This window comes from Xenopus tropicalis, chromosome 2 (assembly GCF_000004195.4).
Source record: "Xenopus tropicalis strain Nigerian chromosome 2, UCB_Xtro_10.0, whole genome shotgun sequence".
In the NCBI taxonomy this organism is placed as follows: Eukaryota; Metazoa; Chordata; class Amphibia; order Anura; family Pipidae; genus Xenopus; species Xenopus tropicalis.
The window spans coordinates 15,346,715-15,374,712 of NC_030678.2; the positions used below are offsets into that span (position 1 = coordinate 15,346,715).

The following is a 27,998-nucleotide window of genomic DNA, read 5'->3' on the forward strand; positions in this document are numbered from 1 at the left end:
GAGTTAGGCAAGAAATAAAATGCCTGAACCAGTGGAAGGCCACTACAGCCCTATAGCAGTGAAGATCTGTGTTTCTAAAAATGCCTCTAGTAGCCCCCCCATCTTTATAGCTGTTGTAGGATAGAACTTGTGTTTGTATTTGGATGATTTCTGATGAACCCTAGCTTATATCCAAGATGGTGAGGCACTGGGGACATATTTGAAAACATAGATTATTACTCAAGACTTTCTATATGATTTAATCATTGGGTGGCCAGTCCTGGCAAGCCTTTTTCAGCCCACCAGCATTCACAGCAGGTAGGAAACATAGGCCTGTTGTTTCAGGGTGTCATGAGTTTTGTTTTCTTTATTTTTGTTGTTTCTGCTTGGCATGTACAGGTTTTGGTTAAACTGGTGTCCAACCCGTATCCATACACTGATAAAGCAGCTGAATCAGTTCAGGAAGCCAGCATGCTGCAGAGCAGCTTGAGCAAGCAGGATTCCGACACCGCCAGCATCCCCATCTCGCACATAGATGGTCCGTATTTGCTATTGATCCATGATTGAACAGCTATGCTCCATAAAATATTATTGTAGTGCTTAGTGCCCAGCTAGTTCTCTATGAACTTTCTTCATTCTTTTTGCAGATGTGATGGATATGGTGGATGTCATTGTGGAGGGAAGTGAAGGCCTGGATGATGAAATTGGTGTCACCTTGGACAATGATCTGATTCTTCAGACATTTCCATTTAGTGCAGCTGTGCCAGTGGCCCTGGAAATACGCAATAAGCTCCTGGCAACAGAGGAGGATGAACATGGTAGGTTTTATGCACATTTTAAAATAATAGTGGTGTTTTTTTTTTTATTTCTTTCTTTTACTTTGAAAAGGAAAATAACACAGATGGGTATGGATTGTAGAGGCATAGAATACCTTTTAAAAGGTAGTATTGAAGGTATGAACTGCCATACTTGTTTTTACTAGGTTTTACCGCTGTAAAATGAGTGACCTTCATGAAACAGTGACCCCAGTTTTATCACCACAGTGCTAACCTTGACCAATTAGCTTCCTTGACTTTATCAAACAGTAGCTTTTGAATAAAGCATCTTACAGATACAAGAGTTTCTCTTCCCTAGATTGGCTGGGGTGGGGAATGAACCTTCCCTTCCCTCAATCTACAGTTTGTTTTTAGTGTGCTTAGGAGGATGAATGAGGGGGACTCTAGGATCCACGAAAATGTGAGGCCCTCTGATGTCCAAGGGTCCCTTCCAGTGCCCTCCCAACTCCACATTCCCAGGACTTAAGGAGCCTATAGATGGCCATTCCCCATTCCCCCACCCCCATTACCTTGTTACCATTTTATATACAAGCGAAAGCAATTGCAAATCATTTATATCAGGTATGGGTTCCTGCTACTGAATCAAAGTTTCTTTTATTTCTGAAAATAACTATATAAACATTTAGATCGGTTTAGGTTTCCTGTATGCTCAAGTGCTTGCTAATTAAGTTTGTGTTTTATTTCTGCCCATCAGACTGTGTGCTGCAGTACCTGGTGTCAGTGCTTACAGACATACTGCACTCCCAGAGAGACCCTTTGGCTTTGTGTCTGTTACTCCAAAACTGTGACAAGGAGTTGAAAAGCTTGAACAAAAGCAGCAGCCATTATTCCCTGATTGAAAGTTTCCAGAAATACTACAGTCTCTGGATCCCTTCACCCTCCAAGGAAGGTCAGGTAGGTGCAAGTACCTCTTTAAGGGTATCTTTTGGACAGTTTATATTTTACTTCTAAAATGCCTCTGTGCCCTTCCAACCCCCCCACCCCCCATATAAGGCACATTGCAAGAGCTCATTGGTTATCAAAAGAGACTCATAATTCTTTGGGTAGTGCTAAAGAATTTGATAAGACAGAGTAGTTATGAGGAGTTGGCTGTGTCTCCATTACTAAATGTCTATCTCAATACCTGCATCCTATTCCAGTAATAACCTTATGTATGCATCGCTTTTCAAAGCGTTTTGGTCATTCTAACAATTCTATTGCTTGAAGCCAGGTTTGGATGTTGCCTGATGGCTCAGATGGCATGGTTTCAAAATGGGTGCAGGCATCAAAAACAGCAGTCAAAACAAAACTGAAACAAGTAATTTCCTAAAATGCTTTATGACCTCTGCATGTATTCTAAAACTCCTCTTAGTTTATGTCTTTTCTTATTCTAAGTGAAGTAACCTACTAAGTCTTCATCTGATGATTAATCAGTATTTTGCATTTTCCTAGTACCAAGGGCACAGCACTCCTCAGACAGACATTAGCCTACAGAATGATGTTGCATATTCCTCATTGCTGAAGAAGACATTTGTGGACATTTGCACTCCAGAGAGTCATACTGAAGAGCTGCTGAATGATGCCGTGGACAGCCTTACTATAGAGCAGCTTCCTGTGGCTGTAAAACATACACTGCTCTGCCTCCAGTCTACAGTTGACAACTTTAACCAGGTGGGAGAGACACTGTGCTTCCATAACACTCAGAATTGCTTCCTGTTGATACCAATGGAAAATGAGGGAGCAGGGGGATTTATGCATAAAAACCCAATGTGTCGTGCTGTTCTGAGCAACAGTTGTCTGAAATGTGGGTACACTGTTTATGACAAATGCCATCAAATTCTGGGCTCACTGGGCTTTTTTTCTGTAGGCTGGTCCAGAGTGAAAGGTTCTGTCATCAATATGTTTGTGTAAATAATTTGTATTGTAATGGTACAAAGTTTTGTTTTTTTTAAAGGGCACTGCCTAGCAAAGCAAAAGTAATATACCAACAAAAGAGGACTCTTATGCATTGCCACTCACATCCATTCTCTTTTGCACTCAGTTTAAAAAAAATGTTGGTGCCTCTCGACTGAGATTTTTCCTGGAACTTTTAAACTGCCTCCTGTGCAGAGCAGAGACAGCCCGAGTCACCGACCAGGGAACCGCTGAGGAATCGCAGAAGGAATCTGAGCTTTTTATAGACACTGATCCCATTTCTATCCTGGAGTCTTCAGTGAATACGGTAATAACAAAGGCATCATTTCATGTTGGTTCTACTGTAACTTAAATACATTTTAATGAAAATATTGTTTTTAAATCTTCTGTGTTCCAGGTCCTGGAAGATATCCTCACGGTAACATTCAGACATCCTTCTTTGGAGAACTGGTTCCTGGCGCTGGAACGCCGCTCTGTGCCTTCTCACTCTTTAAACCCTGTTGGCGTGAAACAGCTCTCATCTTGTCTGAACCAGGGAGTAATCCAGCTGCTGAAATCCAGTTCTCCATTACTCCAGGAAATCAGTAGTCTTCCTCTGGCATCCAAGTACTTTGAGGCTATTTCAGAAAGCATCTTGAAAGAGCTAAAATTGCCTAGTAAGGCCACCAATAAGAAGTCCCAGGCTCTAGAAGCCTTGGAAAGCTTGTATATGTACATGGATACAGTTCAACTTAATGAAATAATTCTTGCTATCTTGAAGCTCCCAGAAGAATTTCTTCTTGTCCAGAAGATCCAGGATAAGACAGGAAAACAATTAAGTTTCTATGGAAAAGTTTTGCTGCAGCTGCTTACTGAAAGCCACCAAAGAAAGCAGCCAGGGGAGACTTTGGCCTCAGTGGTGGCTCATGTGAGAGGAGTGAGTAGCCTCTTGCCATCATCAGGTGGGGAGGAAATGGAATCTGTACTGTATGAGGCCCTGCAGGGCCACACAGAGTTTGCTCATGTGGTGGGAGTTGAGATCCTGACCTACTGCCTCACCAGGATGTCTGAAATCAGCCTCTGCATAGCTGCATTACTAATTCAGCACAGCACAACCCATCTGCTGCATTTTGAGGTGTGGTGTTTAAATCCTGCAACAGAAAAGCACCTGAAAAATAACTCCGAAGCCTATCTACCACTAATCAGTGGCTACCTGAAGTGCAGAGGCAATTTTCAGTTCGCCCGGCCATCTAAAAGTAAGCAGCTGCCAAGTGGGGAGGGAAGGGAGTTGTTTAACACAAATTCTAATTGCAGTGTGCCTGACTTTACATGTAGCAAAGGTAGTCTTGTGTCCCTTTACTAAATTCCCAAACATTCCGAATCGCTTAAATATGTATATATTCATTAAAACCTTGCTCTAAACATGTTGCTCCCAGTGGCCTCACAGTAGGTGCCCATTTTTAAATCTCTGGCTTGGAGACCAGTTTTGGAAGCACAGAGACATAGTTTTACTCCAAGCAGAGCCTCCTACAAGCTAGCAGGCCACATGGAGCCACCAAATAGCCCATCACAGCCCATATTTGGCATCCCTGAAGAACTTTTTTTTTTCTTGTGTGTCTCAACACCACTTTTTACATCTGAGTGTGACTCACAAGTAAAAAATGTTCTCTAAAGGGGTCTCCTGTGTGAGGTGTGAGGCACAAAGCTGATTTCATATTTTTTTTCACCCCCAGTTTCCTCTGCTGTTCTCCGTGTCCTTAAGGAAGCATTCTGGAGCAAACTGCTAAAGGTAGCCTTGAGCCCAGACACACAGGACGGTACTGATGAACAAATACTAGTTCTTTCCAAGCTGATGGAAACATCTGATATCAGTGACTTGCAAAAATGTATTGATCGGCTCCCTGAGATCTTGGCCCAATCCTACAGTCAACCAAAGTAAGAACTGGTTGTTATTTTCTGCTAGATCTGTTCTTCTCTTCATGACAGCTACTCATGTCTGCTGCAGTAACTCTCAGCATCCATCCCAGTGATCTGGTTGTGGGATGCTGGGAGCTTTAATGATATGACAGAAAGAGCCAAAGGTCTTTGATTCTGCCTGTTCAGTTTAACCCGTAGCTCTGGTTAAGATGCCCATTTAAAATGTTGTCCTCTCTTCATTGCAGATGGAATTTGGCTGATGCTGTATTGCAAGCTGCAGAGACTGCTGGGATGGAGATTAGCTCTTGGATGAGGGCCTTATTGGCAGCTTGTATGAAGTGCCTGACTGCCACTTACACTGCCAACAGAGAATGTGAGAAAGCCAAAGAGGAAGCAGAGAAAGCCATGCTTTTGCATTTCAAAAAACTCTTGGTAAATATATTAAAAGCTGCTATAGTATTATGATGGCTCAATCAGTGCTTTGAGGTCATACCATCTGTGTGGCTGGCTACCCTGATAAGAGGGTTTGCATTTGCTCTGTTACACAGCTGACCTACAGCTATTGTAATAAAAAAAAAATTGTCTCCCCTGGTTACAAGGCTGTTGTGCATATTATATATTTTGTTAAGATGAAATTCTAAACAGAATTATAGTTGAATTGGTTTTTTTAAAGAGCTTGGTTAGTATAGGGCAGCAGAATCACGCTAAAGAGTATAGACACACGGAGCTACTAGTAGCAGCTACTTGTCTTGGCTACAAAAATAGACAATGCTGATCATTTACTGATAACTGTCTCCACGTGTGTTTTAGCAGTTGCAATTCTCAGTACTGTCTATGGCAGGGTATTTTTTTGTGTTTAGTAGCCGTGACAAGTAGCTGCTACTTAGTAGCTCTGTGTGTCTTCACAGAACAAAGACTGATGTAGGCCAGGAAGGAGCAATGTTGAAATTGTTCTAATGCATGGTATAAAAGACTGGGTATTTTTGAACCTTTGACTGTAATGTGCCATGCATCATATTGTCTCTAACTTTTGTATTTTGGACAGGGGCTACATTTCTCCCACCAAAAGCGAGGCCAACGAGTATAAGATGCTACATCCCACTAGGTTTTAGCTACTGCAGGACGCTGCCTATCACTAACCTTGCTTTGCTTCCGTTAGGTAGACAAATGGATTCAGGCCCTCTAAAGCTTTTTTTTCTGATTATATCCTGTATTTATTATTTACTGTATCTCTATTTGTTTGCAGCCTTTTGTCAGAGAAGATGTGCCTGCTGAGTGGAATGGACTAGTCAAAGCAGGACTTAAGTAAGTCATGCCCAGCATTGTATGTCATTTGTGTTTCCTTTAAAGGGACCCCCTCTTAAGTAATGTCAGACTGTGATACACCTGGGAAAGGGTTCACCTGAAAGTCTCCACCCCCACAACCCCAAATGCAGGGCGTAGACCCCAGATTGTTTAACCTGTGATTTAGGACCCAAAAATGGGTATCAGCGCTGCTCATATATGGTCTCCATGATTCCCCACAATGATTTATCTTTCTACAATAGAAAGCCGTCATTACAATTCTTAACTTGTTTTTGATCCTTTTGTTGGGTCATGACTTAATCTGGGTCCTTTTTATTTTGCTACAAGAACTTCTACCAGCGACTGTTCATTCACTCTATTAGCAGCACCATTACGCAGAGGGACACTAACACTTTTTTGATTTAATTAAATGCCAAAAGGTTTCTTGTGTGTTATGGCTAAGAATCTGGCTGTTATAAGAGCAGTGTGTGCTTTTTGAGTATAGCATGGTTGTCATTTTGACTCCAGACTTTTTACAGTACAAACGACAGGAATATTTTTATATAATTTCTTATTTCAAAAATTGAATTGATAGTTGTTATAACACACAGGGTCAGCGTAGTGAGTACAGTTGTCATCTATAACCCAGACTAATTCTGGCTACAATATCTGCCTCTCAAGTGTATTCTTAGACGCTGAGGTAGAAAATATATCCATTTCACTGTAATTCATGTGCAGTTCTTGTTACCCTAGTTAGCCTCACAAGTTGAGCACTCCAGAGCCTGGCCCTGAAGGTATATGCGAGACACTATGGGTTGAAATGCGGGGAGGTCTGTTCATTAGTTGATTATTTATAACATAAGCCCAGTAAATGCCATTTTAGGTACTCTGTTTCACAAATGTGTTCACCTCTGCCCCAAAGGTATCGGTACAAGGACTGTGAGTTCCTGGATGCATTGAATGCTGCTATTTGCCAGTGGTATGAACCGGACGGTCCATCTTCTCAGTGTTTAGTGCCGCTGCCTATGGTCCATATGATGCTTACGCAGCACTCCCTTTTTCTGCCAACCCTGCTGAGGTCCCAAGAGGAGGAGGGAACTGCTACCAGTCACACTCAAGGTACCACTTGTTTCCACCCTGGCACTGAACAGCCCTGTCCTGACAGGGTTCCAAACCCAAGGCAACGTTGCTACTAAAATAACTCTGCCTAGTGTGAGGCTCTGTCTTTAAAAACATATCTAGCAATCATCAAGGGCACGCAGCATCACTTTGAGACTAGCATGGTGATCCCATATGATGTTACCATGGCAACTGCTGTGGTTTTAAGCACCCTCTCACAGTAGGTTGGTGTCAGAAGCCAAGGTAATTTCATAGATCTGTAGCACTGCTGGGAGAGGTTGCTGAATAGAAAGATGACATCTTTTCAATGCCAGTTTTGACCTGAAGTGGCAGCAGTTCAAACCTATTGTGCCTATGTGTAACATGTTACAGTTTTATACACCTTATATGGTGTTTGCTCAGCTACAGCTCCCAGCATGCCCCTTTCAGAAAGGGTGACATGGAGATAAATAGATTAAAGTCCTGCAATGGCCCTAGCACTAGAACTCACTCACAAGGGCCACTACAAAGGAAAACTGGGGGAGGTGGTAAGATTCAGCTACACTTGTATGCTTCTTTAAATAAAAGCTTTAATATAAATATTTTCTTAATGGGTTTTCTTTGTTTTCCAGAGTTGTTGGTGGATATACTGAGAACCATAGTTAAGAAGTGCCCATCTGTCTGCGATGGCAACCATTTTGCAATTTTACTTGGAGCTTACGGTGCCACCCTGAGCGCCACAGGTAATAAGTCCCATCCTGTAATTGGCATTGCTTGTATTTCTGCTATGCTTCTACTAATATATTGTTTTCTATTACAGACCAAAAGATACTCCAACTCCTGCAAGCCTATGAAAAGAATAATCACAGCTTAACAGAGTTCAGGTATAATACAATATCTACATTAAAGGAGTGTAACCTAGGTTTTCCCACTGCAATCTATGCATTCTTTATAACTGTATAACTGTCTGTGTGCCACAATATGAGCAGCAGTATTTAGACTAATGTAATTTCTTTAGAGACGTCATTGCATGTAGTGGCTGCGGACCCTGTGGTGTTTGAGTCATGTGATCGGGTTCATTGCAGACGCTCAGATGCCGCAGCCTCTGGCAGGTTCCTAATTCTGCTCCCATATCACATACTTTTGCCTTAAGAACTTACTTCTCTTTTCCTTTATTTATAAACAAAAATCATGGATCTGTTTAGTAATCCTTTCAAGGGCTTGTTCACCTGATTTCACCTTGATTTAACTGTCAGTATGATGTAGAGCAGGGATCCCCAACCTTTCTTACTCGTGAGCCACAATCAAAAGTAAAAAGACTAGGGGTGCAACACAAGCACCATAAAAGTTCATGGAGGAGCCAAATAAGGGCTGTGATTGGCTATTAGGCAGCCTCTATGCACCCTATCAGCTTACAGGGGCTTTATTTGGTAGGAAATCTTGTTTTTATTCAACTAAAACTTGCCCCCAAGTCAGGGATTCAAAAATAACTACCTGGTTTAGGGGCACTGAGAGCAACATCCAAGGGGTTGGTGAGCAACATGTTGTCCCCGAGCCACTGGTTGGGGATCACTGATGTAGATAGTAATATTCTGAGACAATTTGTAATTGATTTTTATTTTTTTATTATTAGTAGTTATTAAAAAATTTAAATTTTTGTTTAGCAGCTCTCCTGTTTCAGCAGCTTGTTGCTAGGGTTCAAATTACAAATTACCTTAGCAACCAGGGAATGGTTTCAATGAATGACTGAAATATGAATAGAAGAGCATCTGAATAAAAAAATAAGTTCTAAAAATGAACAATAACAATAAAACTGTAGCCTCGCAGAGCAATAGTATTTGGCTGCCAGAGTCAGTGATCCCTATCTGAATGCTGCAAAGAAGAAGAAGGCAAATAATTCAAAAACTATAAAAAATAAATAATGAAGACTAGTTGAAAAGTTGCTAGGAATAGGACATGCTATAACATATTAAAGTTAACTTAAAGGTGAACCACCCCTTTAAAGCAGGGGTCCCCAACCTTTCTGACTCGTGAGCCACAGTCAAATGTAAAAAGACTTGGGGAGCAACACAAGCACCATAAAAGTTCATGGAGGAGCCAAATAAGGCCTAAGATTGGCTATTAGGGGCCTCTATGCACACTATCAGCTTACAGGGGCTTTATTTGGTAGGAAATCTTGTTTTTATTCAACCAAAACTTGCCCCCAAGTCAGGAATTCAAAAACAACTCCCTGGTTTGGGGGCACTGAGAGCAACATCCAAGGGGTTGGGGAGCAACATGTTGCCCCTGAGCCACTGGTTGGGGATCACTGCTTTAAAGGAATCCCTTCTGGAAGGAAACTTGTACTATTAGCCTGTTTGTGGCATTGCTCATAAGCATTCAGCACTCTCACTCCTTGTTCCCCATGCAGGCTTCTACTGTGGGGTCCAGCTGCTGTTGAGCATCACAAAACCCGCAAGACTTTAGGGCAGTCCCTTTGGCAGCAGCCGAGCATGGAAGAGATTCTCAGTCTTCTGGATCGGGAGAAAATAATGAAAACCATCTTTCATTTTCCACAGCATCGCAAGCTCATCGCAGAGGTACTGTCTTTATACTCTTCATTAACCTTTTCTCCATGGGCAAGCTGGTGACTGAATGGTCCTGGGACCTGACCTCATTGCAGTGTTTGTACTTTGCTTGAAATGTATCTTTATTCCAGGGTGCAAAGGAAATTTTATATGAAGACTCTGGAATAAAAGACCTGGATAAGCTTTATGATCCCTGTTTCCTGCTGCCACTTTTCAGCGAGTTGGTTAGACCAGGTAAGTAATAACATTACTGTGCTATTTATTTGCTCAGTTTAAGTTTTTCCTTTGGCCAGTAGAGCCCCAGGGCTTGTTTGCAGTATGTTGTGAGAATCCCATTTTATGTTTGTTTAGAGGGTTGTAATTCAGAGCAGTATATTATAGGTTCGGTTCCATAGTATGGCTGACTGACACATACCTGTACCTTTTGTTCTAAAGTTCTTTACTTGAGTGTCTAAAACAGTCAGTGGGTTTCAAACCTTTTCTGTTTAAGTCTCTTGGAGGTCTAACCTTTGTTAAGGTGGGTTACAAATATATAAAGACACTTGCTGTAATGATTCAGCCATAGTTTTAATAATATCTAGTAAGTGTACTCCCCAAATCTTATTCTAATGGATATTTTAGGTGTACATAGAGCAACTTCACACAAATTTCCATACTTGGCTTTGAATCTACGCCCCCTAGTGGTCCAACCCACAGTTTGGGAACCAGTGATTAAGAAGGTCAGCTGACACATGTAGAGGGCTGCTTTATTACCTGGATCTAGAGGGTGGCTAACTAGCTGTCATACATCTATAGAATAGCTGGTTAAACTTAGATGCAAAGGGTTAGTCCACTGCCCCAATGGGTGCTTTGTGGCCTGCCTGTACCCAGCTTGGGATTGCCATGGCTAATTCTAACTAATATAATAAAATGGTTTTCCTGCTGTGTCTGAGCTTCATCCTCATTTTTACAGAATTTCTGATATATGATTATACATGTGCTGTGTTTTAGCTAGTTCAGCTAACTCGGGAGTGCTGGGAGCTTCCCCCTGTGCTGCATTTAAGTGTTACATCTCAGTGTGCTGCATATTCCCGGAGTTCAGATGTTCAGCAAAATCAGTCAAGGCTGTAGTGGCATATTTTATAATAATATTCTATTTGTATTGCTTAGTGATGATGATAATTGATCAATAAAAAATATCAGAGTTTCTGGGGTAAAACAAGACTTTTCAGTGTATTGGAAATGTTATAGTGTGTGTGTGACTGTCCCTGGCCTGTGATACATGTATATTATGTGATTATCAACAACTCAATCTACTAACAATATTTTGCTAATGTTCCGGCCAGTGGAAAGGTCTTGAGAAACCATCTAAGTTCCTATCAGATAGGCAGGCGTTTCAAGGCTAAATAAACATGGTTACAAGGACATTAAACTGCAGACCCTATAAGGAAAAAAAATGACTAATTTGTTTCTGGATTTTGCATTAGGATTTAATAGCACATTGTCTTTATTGTATACCTACAGATATAGGGGAAGAGGGAGTGACTGGCCACTATGTATATTATTGTTTTTATTGTCATTATATTCTGATCTCACACATCACAGTCTGTTTCTGTGTCTGCATCATGTAGCAGCCTGGGAGAGCTGCACTCACAAACATCCCTCTCATCCTGTTCGATCCATCCATGGACTGTGTGTAGTCTGCACCACTACCTTATTATTTCTGTGTTAAAATGATGTTGCTGCTCTCAAAGGGATACACAGTTAACCCAAATGAACAGGATTGTTAATCCATATGAATGCAGAAAATGTTTCTGTGATTTTTTAGATATTGGCAATATTTACAATGATAATACAATTAGTCTGAAACAACCTGCTCTTCATTTTGGCCAACTGAACATGGTAGAAAATGACACCATGATGTTGCCCTGCTTAGAACTGACCAGAGGACTATACTACTACAACTATATAACTAATATAATCTAACATAATAATGGTCATTGTGCCCATAATGTTACCGTTTCTCAAGCTGGTAGTCCCCCTGCCATTGTTTATCTGAATACCTTTTTTTTTTCTCCATATCCCATGCAGAATTGATGGTGGACTGTGTAAAGTTTGTGGATACAAATGCACTGGGGTTAGCTATGGCCGCCCTCAGTAGCTATGACTATAACATGCGAGCAGCTGCCAACTATGTCCTGGGCTCCTTCCTCTCCCACATGGAAGGGGCAAGATTCCGAGACAAGAGACAGGTACATTTATAGCCGTCTGAAGGGAAAATGATGTAAATATGTGTACTTGCATTTATTTATTGGTCTGGCTGGGAGGTGGGTGGCACAGCACAATAGACAGAAGCACAAGAGTGGCTTTCAGAAGGAAAGAGACTTCTGGTCTGCAGTGGTCCGCCAAGGCCCGCAACAGAACTGAAGCAAATTCTGAAAAAGGAATTGAAAACTCCAAATGATTTGTTACTCACCTTCTGTGCTGCCTGTGCTCTCAGTATAATGTAGTTTTCTCTTGCAGATGTCTGTGGGACACAGGGACCTTGGGTATAGTATCTACTAGCAGGAGGCAGGACACTAGAAGAGGAAGAAGAGGAAGAAACCCCTCCTCCCTGCTACTATACCCCCTGTCACTTCCTGAGTGAACCAGTTTTTTTCTAGTGTCCTAGGAGACAGGATCATCTCACAGCTCTTCTGACAATCTACGGCCAGATTTAATCTGGCACCAGGGGTTATCCTACAGGGCCTCAACAGAGTTCCCTCTACAGGTTTCCCCCTACGTGGGATCGCAGCTCCGGGGCCAGTAAGCCTCCCTTGGAGCGGGCCACACAGAAAATCCCTGCCTCTACCTCGAGCGCAGAAGCTGTCCGGTGTCTCCCCCCTTCAGATCTGGATCCTCCAGGTCAGTGTCTGCAGCCCCCCAGCAGCCCAGGTTCAGCCGGTCCCACAGCCCGCCAGCCTGCGCCCATGCGTTCCACCGCGTTCCTCTTGCGTTCCACCGCGTCCCCCTTGCGTTCCAGCGCGATGACGTCATCGCGCGCCGCCATTTTCGGAGCGCTTCCTGGTTTCGCGCGCCTTTTGCTTCGCGCCACTTCTCTCTGCTCTCCATCCTGATCGGACGTCTCTGCCACAGCTCCTGACTGCTCTTTTGGATTCCTCAGACACAGGGCCGGTATCTATGTAGGAGGGGGCGCTGGTAGGGGAATAGCAGGAACGGGCAAGGCTGTGCTGGGTCTGTTACTGGGTCTTTTGCCTGGCTGTTATACCTGTCTTTAAGCTGCATATATATATATATATATATATTCCACTACAGTTGGGGACCTCATATTCCACTGAGTGTGTTACTGTGTGGGGGGACTGCTTTTTTCTCTGGAAAGCTTCTATATTGTGTACATATATATAGACTTTCTGATACAGATATATATATATATTATATATATTAAAAAAAAAAAAAAAAAAGCACATATTATCCCTGCTTGTTTACCGCATCAAAGCCAAATCTGTCTTTTTTGCTGAGTTTTTTTCTCTGTCTGTCTGCATAACCTGCTCTGTCTCGTGGCAATGGCAGAGGGCATTCCAGAAGGTCCCTTTTCCAGGGGGGCTTCCAGCTCCTCCAGAGTTAAATACTTAGCATGCGCCAAGTGCTGCAAGCGTCTCCCATCTGGCAGAAAGGAACCCCTTTGTTCCTCTTGTTCCAAACTCCCGGCTGAGCCCCTTTCCCAGGCTCTGGATACGCTTCCCCCCCCTACCCCAGAGATTCCAGAGGCGGCTTCTACTCCCGCTCTGGCCTTGGATGCTCCGGCGCAGACCTCATCCTCCAGCCAGGACCCTCCTCCCTGGGCGGTTCAACTTTCCACCGGCATCCCTAAGTTAGCAGCTTGTCTAGACAAGCTGCTAGATCGTCTGGACAAGGATGAGCCCCAGCCTTCCAAGTCCCTCAAGCGACAAGCACTCCTCCGCCTGGAGGATTACAGCGACACGGAGTCCCTACACGCCTCGGCCACCTGGGAGGATCAATCCCTAAGCGAGGGTGAGATTTCCTCCGACGGGCCGGAGGACTCCGACAACATAGCCAAAGCCTCCCCTGAGGCTATCGACTCTCTTATTGCTGCGGTCATGTCTTGTCTTGACCTCAAGAGCACAGAATCCACCTCTGAGGCTTCTTCCTCTCTCTTTAAGCGCCAGAAGAAGACCGCCTCCGTTTTTCCTTCCCATGACCAACTCGACTCCATCGTACAATCGGAGTGGGATCACCCTGAAAAGCGTTTTCAGGCCTCTAGGCGTTTTCAACGCTCTTATCCTTTTCCCCAGGAAGCCCTGGATAAGTGGTCCATCCCTCCGTCAGTGGACGCGCCAGTGTCCCGCCTGTCTAAGAACACAGCTCTTCCCGTCCCGGATTCTTCCTCTTTCAAAGATCCGATGGACAAAAAGATGGAGAGTTTCCTTAGAGCCATGTTCACTTCCGCAGGGGAAAGCCTTCGCCCGGCCTTGGCTTCGGCCTGGGTCTCACGGGCCGTGCAGTCATGGTCTACTTCCCTTCTGGAGGGCATCTCTACGGGCTCTTCCAGACAGGAGCTTGCTCTCCTTGCCTCTCAGATTCGCGATGCCTCTGAATATCTTTGCGAAGCCTCTCTAGACTCCGCCCAGGCCATCAGTCGGACTTCTGCTCTTGCCGTAGCGACACGCCGCTCTCTATGGCTGAAGCTCTGGTCTGCTGATATGTCATCTAAAAAGTCTCTTACCACTATTCCCTTCAAGGGCAAGCTTCTTTTCGGGCCAGAACTCGACAAGATTATTAGTCAAGCTACGGGAGGAAAGAGCACCTTCCTCCCCCAACCTAGGAACCGTTCGTCCTTTCGTAAGGGCCGCTTCTTTCGTCCCAGAGGCTCCAAGCCCGGTCCTTCCAGAGACTCCACAACCCAGAACTCCTCCAACAAGCCCAGGTTTCAGACACGTCCCAAGTACTCCTGGCAGGGCAGACGGCCCCAAGCCAAGCCTACCGACAAGACCACTTCCGCATGACTACCCCAAGGGGGGAAGTCCCATCCCCGTAGGAGGAAGGCTTCGTTTCTTCCACGAAGCCTGGCTCCGTCTCACTTCGGACCACTGGGTGCACAGGGTCATATCGTCGGGTTACCGCCTCGAGTTCCAATCCAACCCTCCAAACAGGTTTTTCATGTCTCGACTGTCCCAGGACCCCCTCAGGCAGTCCGCCTTCCTCTCTATCGTTCAGGACCTGCTGGACGAGAGAGTGATCATGCATGTTCCCCCAGGAGAAAGATTCCGGGGATTCTATTCCAATCTTTTCCTGGTACCCAAGCGAGACGGGTCCTTTCGTCCGATACTAGACCTCAAGCAGCTCAATTCCTTCCTCCGGTTCGCCCGATTCAAGATGGAATCTCTCCGGTCGGTGATTGCTGCTATGGGCCCCAACGAGTTTCTCGTGGCCCTGGACATAAAAGACGCTTACCTACATGTCCCTATTTTCCCTCCCCACTGGAAATACTTGCGTTTTGCTGTCAAAAATCTCCATTTCCAGTTCACGGCCCTCCCCTTCGGTCTCACCTCAGCACCGCGCATCTTCACCAAGATAATGGCGGCTGCGGCGGCATCCCTCAGATCTCAGGGCGTCTCCATCACACCTTACCTGGACGACCTTCTTCTCAAGGCCTCATCCCCTTCTCTGGCAACATCCCAGCTGAGCCTGGTCATAACTACGCTGACATCTCTGGGCTGGAAGATCAATCGAGAAAAATCCCGTCTTACCCCATCGCGCCGGATGCCCTTCCTGGGCATGATCTTCGACACAGCACAGCAGAGAGTGTTCCTCCCCCAGAGAAGATCTCTCGGATCCAGGACCTCAGTCGTCGTCTGATCCATTCCACATCTCCCTCCATCCACCTTGCAATGCAGGTTCTGGGATCCATGGTTTCTGCCATAGAGGCCGTCCCCTTCGCGCAATTTCACCTACGCGAGCTCCAGTGGAACATCCTGGATCAGTGGAACCGCAAATCCCTGTCCCAACGGATTCAGATTCTCCCCAGGACGAAACTCTCTCTTGCATGGTGGCTCAACACCTCTCACCTAGCCAAGGGACGTCCTCTCCAGGAACCCACCTGGCGCCTTCTCACCACGGACGCCAGCCTCAAGGGCTGGGGTGCTGTTCTGGACCATCAGTCGGCCCAGGGGACTTGGTCGAAATCCGAAGCTCGCCTACCTATCAACATTCTAGAGATCAGGGCAGTCCGTCTGGCGCTGCTCCACTGGCAACATCTCCTCAAGGGTCAAGCCATCAAGGTACAATCCGACAATGCCACCACAGTTGCCTACCTGAACCACCAGGGCGGGACCCGGAGCCGTCAGGCTCTCAAGGAGGTCAGTCTGATTCTGACCTGGGCCGAGGCCTCCGAGGTTCGACTGACGGCAGTCTACATTCCCGGCCTCGAAAACTGGCAGGCCGACTATCTAAGCCGACAGCAGCTCGACCCAGGAGAGTGGGCCCTAAGTCCCACAATCTTCCAGGGCATCGTCGATCGGTGGGGCCTCCCAGACGTGGACCTCATGGCCTCTCGCCTGAATCGCAAGGTTCCCCAATTCATGGCCAGATGTCGCGACCCACTGGCTCTCTCAGCGGACGCTCTGACAGCCAATTGGAACTTCCCTCTTGCGTACATCTTTCCCCCCCTGCCCCTTCTGCCCAGAGTCATCAAGAAGATCAAGGCCGGGTCCGGCACTGTAATCCTTGTAGCCCCCTTTTGGCCCAAGAGGGCCTGGTTTTCCGATCTGGTTGCCCTCAGCAGGGCAGAACCCTGGCGCCTGCCCCTGGATCACGATCTCCTAATGCAGGGCCCAATCTTTCATCCAGACCCAGCCTTCCTCAGTTTGACGGCCTGGCTATTGAGTCCCTAGTGCTCCAACGCAAGGGGTTCCCTCCAGACGTCATTCGCACCATGATGGCAGCCCGGAGGCCAATATCCTCCAAGACCTATCACCGAGTTTGGAAGACCTTCAAGGACTGGTGCGATTCCGCGGGCCATTCCTTCCAGGTTTTTTCGCTTCCCCGGCTACTGTCCTTTCTCCAGTCGGGTCTCGCTAAAGGGCTCTCCTTAGGGTCTCTTAAATCTCAGGTCTCAGCCCTATCTGTCCTCTTTCAACGACGACTAGCGACCTTTCCGGATGTGGCGACCTTCCTACAGGGCGTGTCGCGGCTCCACCCCCCCTTCCGGGATCCTCTTCCCCCTTGGGATCTCAACCTTGTGCTCACTGCCTTGCAAGGGCCACCCTTTGAGCCCCTGGCCAGCATCCCTCTGATGTGGCTTACATGGAAGACAGTGTTTCTCTTGGCTATCTCCTCAGCTCGGAGAGTATCCGAGATCTCGGCACTATCTCACCTCCAACCGTACCTGGTCTTCCACCCGGACCGAGCGGTCCTCAGGACTCTGCCCTCCTTTGTTCCTAAGGTTGGATCTTCATTCCACATCAACCAGGACATCACCATTCCGTCCTTTTGCCCGCAACCGTCCTCCCCCAAGGAAGTGGCTCTGCACTCCTTGGACCCGGTCCGGGCGCTCAAGTTTTACCTACACCGGACCAAGGACATACGTCAATCTACATCCCTCTTCATTTTGCCTTCCGGGCCCCAGAAGGGTGCTCAGGCTTCTAAGACCACAATCTCCCGCTGGATTAGGGAGGCTATCCGCAGAGCATACATTGCCAAAGGGAAGTCGCCGCCTCTCCGTATCAGAGCCCATTCCACCAGGGGAATTAGCACCTCCTGGGCCTTCAGAAACAGGGCCTCAGCCGAACAGGTCTGCAGGGCCGCTACTTGGTCCTCCATTCATTCCTTCACCAAATTTTACAGATTTGAGATATTTGCAGCATCTGATGCTTATTTTGGGAGAAAGGTACTGCAAGCAGCAGTTGCCTGAACCCGCTTCTCCCACCCTTCTTTCATGGGGCAGCTTTGGTATGTCCCCAAGGTCCCTGTGTCCCACAGACATCTGCAAGAGAAAAGGAGATTTTGTGATAACTCACCGTTAAATCCTTTTCTCTTAAGACGTCTGTGGGACACAGGGCTTCCCCCCCGGAAGCGGTTCCTTTGGAAGGTTCTCTGCCTTATGTATATAGTTCTGTTTTACTGTCTATTATCTTGTTGACAAAACTGGTTCACTCAGGAAGTGACAGGGGGTATAGTAGCAGGGAGGAGGGGTTTCTTCCTCTTCTAGTGTCCTGCCTCCTGCTAGTAGATACTATACCCAAGGTCCCTGTGTCCCACAGACGTCTTAAGAGAAAAGGATTTAACGGTGAGTTATCACAAAATCTCCTTTTTCATCATAGGGAAGTGAGTCTGCTATGCTGCTAGGTGAAGTTTTTCTTTGAGCAGTTTTACTTGGAGAGGCTGAGTAGTTTTCAGTTGTACAGTTGCTCAAGAAACGAGTGTACTTTTCCCACTTTCCAGCTGCAGTACCTGATGGACATCGTGAAGAATGGTATCCGACAGCCAAACCAGCGACTCACTTTCCTGCTGCCTCTGTACGTTGCTAAGGCGTCGCAACAAATTCTTAAACCAGGTACTAACCTGATTCTTATTGTACAAAGTAGGCCTGTGAAACTGTAGCCTTGTTATTAAACTATAACTTTCAACAGCCTCAGACCCAGACTCAGATTCAAAATAGGCCCTTACATTTCAAAGCCCCTAAACAGCCCCCCAAAGGCACAATAAATAGTGACTGTCTATGGCATCTTACAGCAGCCAGAACCACAGATTGACAGTCCCGGCCTGGCCATTGGCATCCACCAAGATATATCTCTGCACACAGTGATCCATATCCAAAACAGCCTTGTCCAGGTTCAAATCCCAGTTTCAGGTCCTTGTGTCCTTTTACCATGTGATATGGGCACCTCATCCCCAAGAGGCCGAGTATGTCTTTATCTTGGCTGCCTCCTGAGATCTACCCCTACCATAATACCCCTGTTTCTCAACTTTGTTCAACAGAAGAGCATATTTACATAAAGATGTCCAAATTCCTTTTGTCACATCAGTACTTGGATATGAAGAAGGTTCCGGATTTCTACAAGCTTTTTTACAGCTTTGACTTTGAGGTAATACAGTAGAGCAATGTGTGGTGGTGTGTCTGTATGTGCCCCTACATAAGGCTGAAAGGGCTTTCTCTTCCTCCTTATCCATAGCACAAAGTGGAGCGCGAGTGGATTCTGGAGCTGCTGAGGGATGGAATGAGGGACAAGTATTGTTATGAACTTTGTGACAATCAGAGGATCTTTCACGTCATTATGGCCTATTATAACAGTCCCTTGTCTGATGAAACCTCTCAGGTAATGTATCCATATACTAAATGTGCTGTATTGTATGTCTGCATAGTTGCCACCTAACATGTGCCCTACTCAGGGCTCACACTGGCACAACTGGGCTCCTCCTTGAGGGCTTCAGTTGCTGGCAGAGATCGGACCTGGGTCGGCAGGACCCACCAGGTTTTTTTCCAAGTGTCCCGCTGTCCCAGTCCGTCTTGAAGGTTACAGAAGTAAGAAAATATTTAGGACTTTAGTTGCTCAAATAAATATGCTATGTTCATATGTTTTAAAATGTGTTTTACATTCCCTTACAAGGAATACGGTGGGGTTCTATGTCTGTATATTTCTAGTAAATGTAAACGATGGTTTTCACTTTTTCCTTTCTCGCAGAATCTGGTGCTTGAAATACTGCAAAATGCTTCCCACATCACCAAAGCTGCTTATCAGCTCATCCGAGATCATAGTCTCTTAACCTGGATTATTCATATCCTAGAGAAAAGGTGAGTATGATTATTCAGGTGCGAATATTTCCACCGGAAAATAACTTTATGCCGGGAGTAATCCCACTTTAACAGTAAGTAAAATATCAAGATAGAGAATTGCTGGAAGACTTAGGCTGTCCTTGGATTTTCTGCATTTTGATTGGATTTCCAAGCATTGTCATTGGGGTGCAGCAGGGTTATTCAACTACTAACCCTCCAGCTTCTGGTTTTGCTCCTGGTTGGCTGTAAATGGTGCAAACAGATGGAAATCTCAACCTTGTTATTTATAGAATACTGTAATATAGGAAAACTGCTACACAATTTGGAAATCTTTATTGGGATTTACCAGTAAACTGTAGTATTGTGAGTATTGCAGACTTTGTACCCCATATGTAATAAAAGGCACACTATGTTTGCAAACAGGTGACCATTAAATGCTACCTGCTGATTGGTTGCTATGGGTTACTGCTCCTGGGCAAACTTACATAACCCCCCTTTCTGCTCTTTATGGTGGTTTGATTAAAATGCAGTATGTGAGAAAAGGGTCACATTATGTTATTTCCCTATTGTTACTGATTGTTCGGCCTGGGGATTCGATGATTTTTTTTTCAACTTTTTGTAGATATCTTGAAAACAAGTTGCTGGCGAATCTTATCTCACTGATTCATAATTTATGGCTGACGAACCTGGGAAAACGAGTTAGCAGCCTGGCAAACGAAGCACAGGACAAAGATGGAGAAGCAAAGGAACAGAAGTTCCTGCCACTTCACCTGGTCAGTGAGTTTGTCAGTGTGCTCGTGGCAATGACCAGGCACATACGGTAAGTCTTGCAGATGTTATTAGATGCTATGGCTATTTGGCCACATGAGAACTGCTTTTCTTATAATTCAGTCAAATTGGGAGATCATTTGTTCACATGTGGGGGTTCTTCTAATGCAAGGGTCTCTTCATACACTACACACCCATGTAGAGAGCCAACCAACCTTTTCTTCAGTTTATGTTGACCCCATAGGGCCAATCTGGAGAGATAAGTGACTGCTTGGCTAAAGGGCATAGTGATAATGCTGTGCTGTGTAACTATCTGTAATACATTGAGGGGAGTGGGTTATGGCGGGGATAGGGATCTTGTGGCCTTGTTGGAAGAATACAACTTACACCTTTCTCTCTAGTTGAGTATTATAACTCTCAATTACCCTCTCTTCTTCCCTTGAATGCCATTGGCCTACCTAAACTGTATTGAGGGATGCACAGATAAGAAATGTTCCATTTAATAAAGGAGAAATTATCAACATGGTGTTTAGAGAGAGAGAGAGAAAGAAAAAGGTTAAATTACTGGGGGTGCTAAAAGTTGAGCACCCCACCAGTGATTATAATCACTTGCCTGACCTAATATTTGGTAGCCCTAGTGATTTAACTTTTCCTTTAATGCTTTTTTATATTTAATACTAACAATTAACAATGTCTGTCTGTGCTGCAGTTATAGAGATTGCTAGAAGTGAACAGACCTACTGTATAACCTGCTCATTGTCTTATTTCTTTCTTCTACAGGTCCAATTTAGATTTCATCCACATTACGCAGTTTTTTAGCACCTTCAGTTCTGTTCTGAGATATCGTTCCAAGGTGTTGGAGGCTTTTAAAGAGATGGGGCGTTTTGCTGCTAATGAGTTCTTATTTTCCAGCCAGGATGCCCTGCTCATTCTACACAAGTGGAGCACAATAGAGAAAGACCTGGATCTGCAGGAAAGGCTGAGTTCTCTAGCTCAGAAGCACAGGATCAAAGAACTGCTGAGTAAGTGTGCACCCTAGCTAGGGATTTATTATCTAATGGCCCTTTTTAAAATATTAAAGCTCACCACAAAATCATCAGTCTAACTGATCAGCCATTATGCCAGAGATTGCACCGTATGTGGTTTGGCAACTTTGTACAAATGGTCATTGGCCTCCTGGCCAAAGATGAGATCAAATAAAGAGTGCAGCTCCTTTTATTTATTGTCTGACCATATTTTTAGATAGGAATGAACACATCTTGCCTTAGATTATCACATCGGAGGGGGTCAGGATTGTCTTAAAGTGGCCATACACTAAAAGATCAGGGCGTTTGGCAAGGTTGCCAAATGAGCAGATCTTTCACCCGATATGCTCACCGAGGTGGACAGCAGGAATAGCAGTTGTTGGAGCGAGGACTGCATCAATGAGTGGTCTGACGGCCCGATTCGAGCTTTAATCTACCCGTGTATGGCCACCTATATATTTAGAGCATAGGTTAATATCACTGCCACTTTATTCACTGTATGAGTCTATATAGCCAGGCCACTTGCTAAAAAGGTATGATATAATTCCCATTATGGAATAAATATGATAATAGGAATTATAAAGAACAGTAATGATTACTAAATGACACTTGACATGATTATTACTTGTTCCTACAGGCACTATCAAAGAAAAGTATAAGCCACAGATTCCACATAAGCTGAGAAAGGAAGTGGATGCTGGAGTGCAATCACACATAGAGGTCCCTCAGGATTTATCTGCTCTAAAGGCCACCAGACACCATGTCAGATCTGTACTGATTCACTGGGAACCTGTATTCTTGACCTCACCATTAAGATTGGCAAAGGAACAAGTAGAAGAGGGGGGTCACGCCCAACAGGCTGCCACTGACGACTGTGAAACCCAAGATAAAAGCATTGATAGCTTTGTGAGTGCTGCAGCTTGTCTTATAGCCAAGTGGATATTAAGAACTGAGAGTGCTGATAGCCCAACCCTGGAGAATGTGTATACATCTCTTCAGTGGTTTCAGACAAGCATATTGCCCCATGGGCCTGTGGTGGAGGAGCTTCTGGAAGACAGGGTGCTGAGAAGCTCATTGTATAAACTTTATAGCACTGTTTGCAATGGAATGGGACCAACGAACTCTAGCCCTGACCTGCTGCCATTGTTCAACACTGTGATGGGGCAGCTCATGAATACTCAGAAGCTCCCTGCTGATCTCTGCCATGAAGCCTTGAAAGCTGTATTGCTGTCTCCAGGCGAAGAGGACTCCATGCAGAAAGGTAAATGGGATCTAGTATTCTTCATTTGTTTTTTTTTTATCATTTTCTGGCACAAGTTTTTACAAGAAATGTTGCTTGTTTTAGCAACATTGGTTTTGTTGGTGGGAGCAAGAGTTAGTGCAGGGTAGACATTAAGTGGTTTCAGAGGGTCCTGTTGGGCCCCTGAGAAACAATAATATCCAGGGCTAAATGTGTTCTTACAGCCTTAGCAAAAGAGTCAGTAATAATACATAACAGGTAGTGCAAAGGCAGTAATAATACTTGAAAAAGATTGCTTGCAGCAAAAATAGTAATAATACTTAACAAAGGGTTGCTTGGTAGCTGGTACTGCATGTTCTGTATTTATTTTATTTCGTACACATATAATATATATTAATCTATTTTAGCTGTGCGCAATTTCCTGTTGTCCCTGTACATCCAAGATATCTGGCTGGGAGCAGACAATCTGGACATGTTCAGATCTCACTTGAATGCTGTGGCTCAAGCAGTTGACTTAGACTTTCCAACTTCCAAGGAAAAGACCCCAAAGGGAAAGAAGAAGAAGGAGGAAAGGCAGGAAGCAATTGTCTCCTTTTGCAAAGACTTATCAAGGGCATTATCCTAATACTGTCTTCCACTGCTCAGCCTGCACTGACTTTACATCTGCAGATCCAACAGATGGGGGTTTTGTACTGAGGACAAAATTAGAATTGGCCTGGTGGGTCTTAATAAACTGAGACAATGAAAATGAATGCAGAATGTCCATGAACTGACATAAGGACAGCAGAGTACAGATGTTTTACTGTAGCTTCATAACATGAATGAATAAGAAGTGCCTTAGTTCTGAGCCTCAAGAACAGGGAAATTCCTACACTAAGTAATACCTTAGTACTGGAATTCTGTCTGTCTTACTGCCACGTCTGTACAGCCAACAGGGGGCCGCGTCTGTACAGACAACAGGGGGCCGCGTCTGTACAGCCAACAGGGGGCCGCGTCTGTACAGCCAACAGGGGGCCGCGTCTGTACAGCCAACAGGGGGCCGCGTCTGTACAGCCAACAGGGGGCCGCGTCTGTACAGCCACCAGGGGCCACGTCTGTACAACCAACAACATAAGCCCTTCACAGCGACTTTCATCTGACCACCCCATGGATAAAACCTTTGAGGAGGCCAGGGTCCTTGGTTTTATGATTAAGGTTTCGTGGGAGTTGGGGGGTTCTGGAAGGCAGATGGTTTACATTCTTGATTTTATTGCCTCAATGACATCACTGTGTACCCCATAATTTAGTTTTGCCAATGAAAAAAAAAATATTTTGTAAGAAGTCTGTTGTACCTTATTTGCATCCTTATTCTTCATTCTGTGGCTTAGAGGTAGTATAAAGGCTGCCATACACGGGCTGATTCTAGCTGCCGATATTGGTCCCTTAGACCGATTCGAGTCGGATTGGGGACCACATCGCCTATACCTGTCGTTCAGGGCCACCAGACATGATCTATTAGTCCGATATCACCCACCCGTAGTTGGGGATATCGGGAGAAGATCCCCTCGCTTGGCGACCTCCGCCAAAAGCGCAGATCTTAGCATGTATGGCCACCTTAAGGCTCTTTACAGACGCAGACAATCTGCAGTTGTGAGATAACAATCTACATAGATAAAAGGCCACCAGACATGATCTCTTTCTACTCCACGTCCCAGGTGATCCCCAGTATACTCTCTAGTTGTTTAGGATATGTCAGATGTCTCCAGTGAGGCACAGCAGAGCCTCAGGCCAATACACAGCACATTATCTGCCAGCACACAGCATAGTCCTGGGGAGCCCTTGTTGCCCAGGAGCTCTGTGTTCTTGCTTGCTCTTTAACTGCTGCAGCATTGGGCAGCTGCCTCTGGAGGAGAAAGAAATCAGTGAGCAAACTGCTTATTATGATTGAGGACATGTTTTTGAGGGGAAGAGCCAACAGTGGGTAGTGCCCTCTGGGGGAAGTGGCAGCAGTGGGCAAGGAGTTGTTTTGGTGAAGGGAGCTGTTCTTCTGGGGGAAAATGTGGGGTTAGCCATCAGTGGGCAAATAGTTGTGGGTGAGGTTGAGGAGAAAGGCAGAAGTGGGCAGGGAATATTTGGTGGGGTGTGGGGCCCATAATACAGCCATGCCAGGGAACTGGGGAATGAAAGGAAATAAGGAATCGGTTGCAGAGTTTTGGGTTAGGGGCAAGAAACTGTTCTCAGTGGATCTCAGCAGTGTAAACTAAGTTTTTATGTGGATGGGGTGTTGAGGGGTGCAAGGTAGCAGTGTTCAGGGGATTGTAGGGCTTAATAAACAGGCCAGAGTGGGGTTACACATTGTGCTGTGACTTTCCTTGAATATATATATATATATATATGTTCTTTAATACATTTTAGAAAATCCTGTAAAGATTGCATTGCTGGGTAACCCTGCAGCATTGTCAATTTATTATTATCACAAGTTCACAATGTGCCAACATATTCCATAGCACTCTATGCACAAAACATACATGTTACATACAAACAGTGACTAATACAGGAGACCCTGCTCATTGATAAGCTTCCCATTGACTTTAATGGCAAATGCCTGACAGCAGCAGAACCACATATACCCTTTTCTGACTAAAACTTCTGGTACTGGTGCTGTCATATTGAAGTCAATGGGAGGTATTTTGGTCAATTTTCAGCAAGCTAAAAAGAATCCTTATGTGCCCTAGCCTTTAGAGATTAGACATGGATGAAAATGGATATAGAATATAATTATGGATTCAGCTCTACTATTTTTCACATAAGCTTATTTACACTATGTGGCACAAACAGCAATAAACCCCATTAAAGCCCAAGTTTCCCTTCTTTATTCAGGATCCCTGCTGCTTTCTCCATGTTCTCTTCCTTTCGGCCGCTCTGTGCTTCCCTTTAGAAACATTTGCTTTCTCTTTCTTCTTGCTGTGTTCCTGGTTTAGGAAATGAATGAATGAGACAATTACATGTGAGTACCCAGCTCCAGGAGACGTATCATGTAAAAATCAAGAATGTACCAGTGAATTATACTCCTCTAAACATAGAAGGATTGTGCTTAAAGAAAAAAAGTTGTGTTTCGGACTGATTTATTGAGAAATTCCACTAACTAGCCCCGCCCATCTGTTCCACTTCCTGCTGGCTGAATTCTGTGGATATGAGGGGGGCCAGCGGCTCTCAATACACTGCACTGTAGGATAGGAACCAATCAGCAGCTAGGCTGACCTGATAGGGAACTGAAGCCTGTCTGCTTGTGTGACTGAAGGGCTGTGATTGGCTGTCCCCTCCTACTGTGCTTCTGGCAGGGACTGTTAGGACACGCCCACCCTTCATTTGAAACACAGACAGGGACCTGATAGGATCTATAGGGAGCTCCAATAAAGGGGCCATTTTTACAGATAGGATTAATGTTTAGCCCAAAGTGAAACTACCATATATTATTCATAATTGCTTACAAAATTAGTTTTTTTTCCATTTATCCAATATGTCTGCTTTAACATCCGCCTTCTGGAACAACGGAATACATAATACTGTCCTTTTTGAAACATAATTAGCAGTTTTTTCACTGCTAATATAATTCATTTAATAACAACAGCAATCAGACACAATTGGCAAAAAAATAAGTTACTGAGAAGAGGAAAGTCTTCTGATGTTTATCTGCTCAGTTTGAAACTGCTTCAAACACTTCTTTTATCTACAAATACTCATTAGATGCCCCGTTTGCTACTTTGTCCAGACCTCCATGAGGGTGATACATCTGGCATGGATTATGTTGCCCTTGCTTTGCAATATACATCAATTAAAAATATACGCAGCCTTTTCATGATTTTTAATGTTATGATATGGTTTGGAACAGTTGCCTAAGCCCCGCCCCTAAGCCCCACCCCCTGTTCCCCTGCTGATCTGGCTGACTATTTTGTGACTCAAATAAAATGTAACAGTAGTCGCCTGTCCTCAGCCTGCCTTTAGCCTGCCTCCTCCCAATCCCACAATCCCCTGCTGCACACGTGATGTCAATAAGGAAAGCAACATCCCAGTGCAATGCATTGTGGGTTATGTAGTTCCTGCATGCTGTTTGTAAGCTGTGTAAGCTGTTAGTTGTCAATGTTTTAGTCCCTCCTCCCCTGCAAGGATTTCAAATGATGCATAAAAAGAGAAGAACTGTTTTGCAGCTGGATTTCAGCATATAAAATGGTATTTATTCCTACTTTTTGAAGGAACAGATTACAGGGATAGGTATATTAGGGGTTTCTGTGTTGTGTGGGGCTCTTTAACAAATTTTGGTTCTGAAGCCAGAGTTCCCCTTAAATAACAAAGCTGCTACATTGCACCAGTGCAGTAACCAATAGTAATTAAACCTTTGCAGCAAACTAAATAGGTTGTTTTTTAATATGCAATCTGTATGTTCATTGTATAAACCAATATTTTGTATGCTCTGCATATGTTGGTGCTTTATAAATACGTGTTAATAGTATTAATAATAATTAGTTGCTATTGGTAACTGTATTTGTGCAATATAACAGCTATTTTTGAAAAGAAAAATAGTGCATATTTAGGCCAATGAATGTGAGTTCAAAGAGAGAACTCTGCGGATTCCCAAAAACTGTTTTTGTATAAAGAAATAAAACATTCAATATACATTCATTAAATGTCAATGTTTTTGTTCTTATAATAGTTAGGAACATGCACAGGGAATTCAAGAACAGTTACCCTTTAATAGCTACTTACTTTGATCTGGCGACAGTCCTGGACATGTACAGCAGTATAAGGAACAGAAAAACAACAAACATTGCAAGGCCGACCCAAAGTGCAATGACAATGGAATCTGGAATTGAGATAAATAAAGACACAGTTGGACCTTTGTTTTCACTATAAGAACAAACTGAAACTTGACCAACAATATCCTGCTTCTTAGCTCTAGAACAGCCTACAATTATGTTCCCATTTGGGGTCATGGCTGGTTCCGTTTTTGGGTGTGTGGTGGGTCGCAGTGCCTGTATAACCTGTATAGGGGTCATGTACAACCTGGGGGGAGGGACACAAAAGCGCACCCCTTAGTGCTCATTCTAGGAGCACCTACACCCCCCCTTGTGCTTTGCTCTGCACTGATGAAAATCTTGGACCTCTGTATTCAGAATGCCTTTACAAATATAGCAGGAATCTCAGCCATAAAGTAAGAGACAACTGCTGTACCTTATTACACAATGTTTCGGGCACAAATACACAACACTTTTTGAAATTATTGTGTCTCTTTAGTTGAAACATAAATAAGAGAAATAGCAATAGCCTAAGGGGGAGACGGCACATACTCACATTTATTTGCTCTCGGTTCACTTTCATCGAAAGATGCGAAATCCTCATAATCGTAGTAGTCTTCGTAGGTGTAGGAAACGTTACCGGTGTCGGCCATCATTGCATTGTGAGCAGAGCTAGTGCCAGATATTACCAGCTGGGTGCAAGTGAGTATGAGTGACGGCTTAGCAGCTCCTATCATCTGGATAAGCACAAGCTGAATAAGCTGTTTTTTATTTTATCACCAGAGTATAGCAATCCGTCCCCTTACTTCTGGCTGCTTATTGGCTCTGCCCCAGGCCCCCAGTATGAATAGATAAGGATCTAAAGAAA

General features: G+C 44.5%; 2 protein-coding genes across 2 annotated transcripts in view; one reads left to right on the forward strand and one right to left on the reverse strand.

Annotated features, from left to right (window-relative positions):
• Positions 1–23,675, forward strand: part of urb1 (URB1 ribosome biogenesis 1 homolog (S. cerevisiae)) — a 40,480-nt gene extending 16,805 nt beyond the window's left edge. The window contains 23 exon segments of the mRNA NM_001137615.1: positions 379–517; positions 627–797; positions 1,510–1,709; positions 2,247–2,465; positions 2,836–3,015; positions 3,106–3,943; positions 4,421–4,622; positions 4,850–5,036; positions 5,851–5,909; positions 6,811–7,007; positions 7,619–7,729; positions 7,807–7,870; positions 9,397–9,565; positions 9,685–9,787; positions 11,624–11,784; positions 17,993–18,104; positions 18,530–18,636; positions 18,724–18,867; positions 19,234–19,343; positions 19,948–20,145; positions 20,874–21,115; positions 21,756–22,379; positions 22,766–23,675. Coding sequence (NP_001131087.1) covers positions 379–517; positions 627–797; positions 1,510–1,709; positions 2,247–2,465; positions 2,836–3,015; positions 3,106–3,943; positions 4,421–4,622; positions 4,850–5,036; positions 5,851–5,909; positions 6,811–7,007; positions 7,619–7,729; positions 7,807–7,870; positions 9,397–9,565; positions 9,685–9,787; positions 11,624–11,784; positions 17,993–18,104; positions 18,530–18,636; positions 18,724–18,867; positions 19,234–19,343; positions 19,948–20,145; positions 20,874–21,115; positions 21,756–22,379; positions 22,766–22,983 — 4,755 coding nt within the window. The 3' untranslated portion in view covers positions 22,984–23,675.
• A 1,097-nt stretch (positions 23,676–24,772) lies between these two features.
• Positions 24,773–27,892, reverse strand: mrap (melanocortin 2 receptor accessory protein). The gene is made up of 3 exons (XM_002938443.5): positions 27,687–27,892; positions 27,102–27,198; positions 24,773–25,309 (listed from the first exon to the last, which is right to left on the reverse strand). The coding sequence occupies exons 1-3, from the start codon at positions 27,865–27,867 to the stop codon at positions 25,210–25,212; spliced, it is 378 nt and encodes a 125-aa protein (XP_002938489.2). The 5' UTR covers positions 27,868–27,892; the 3' UTR covers positions 24,773–25,209.
• Between the last annotated feature and the right edge of the window lie 106 nt (positions 27,893–27,998).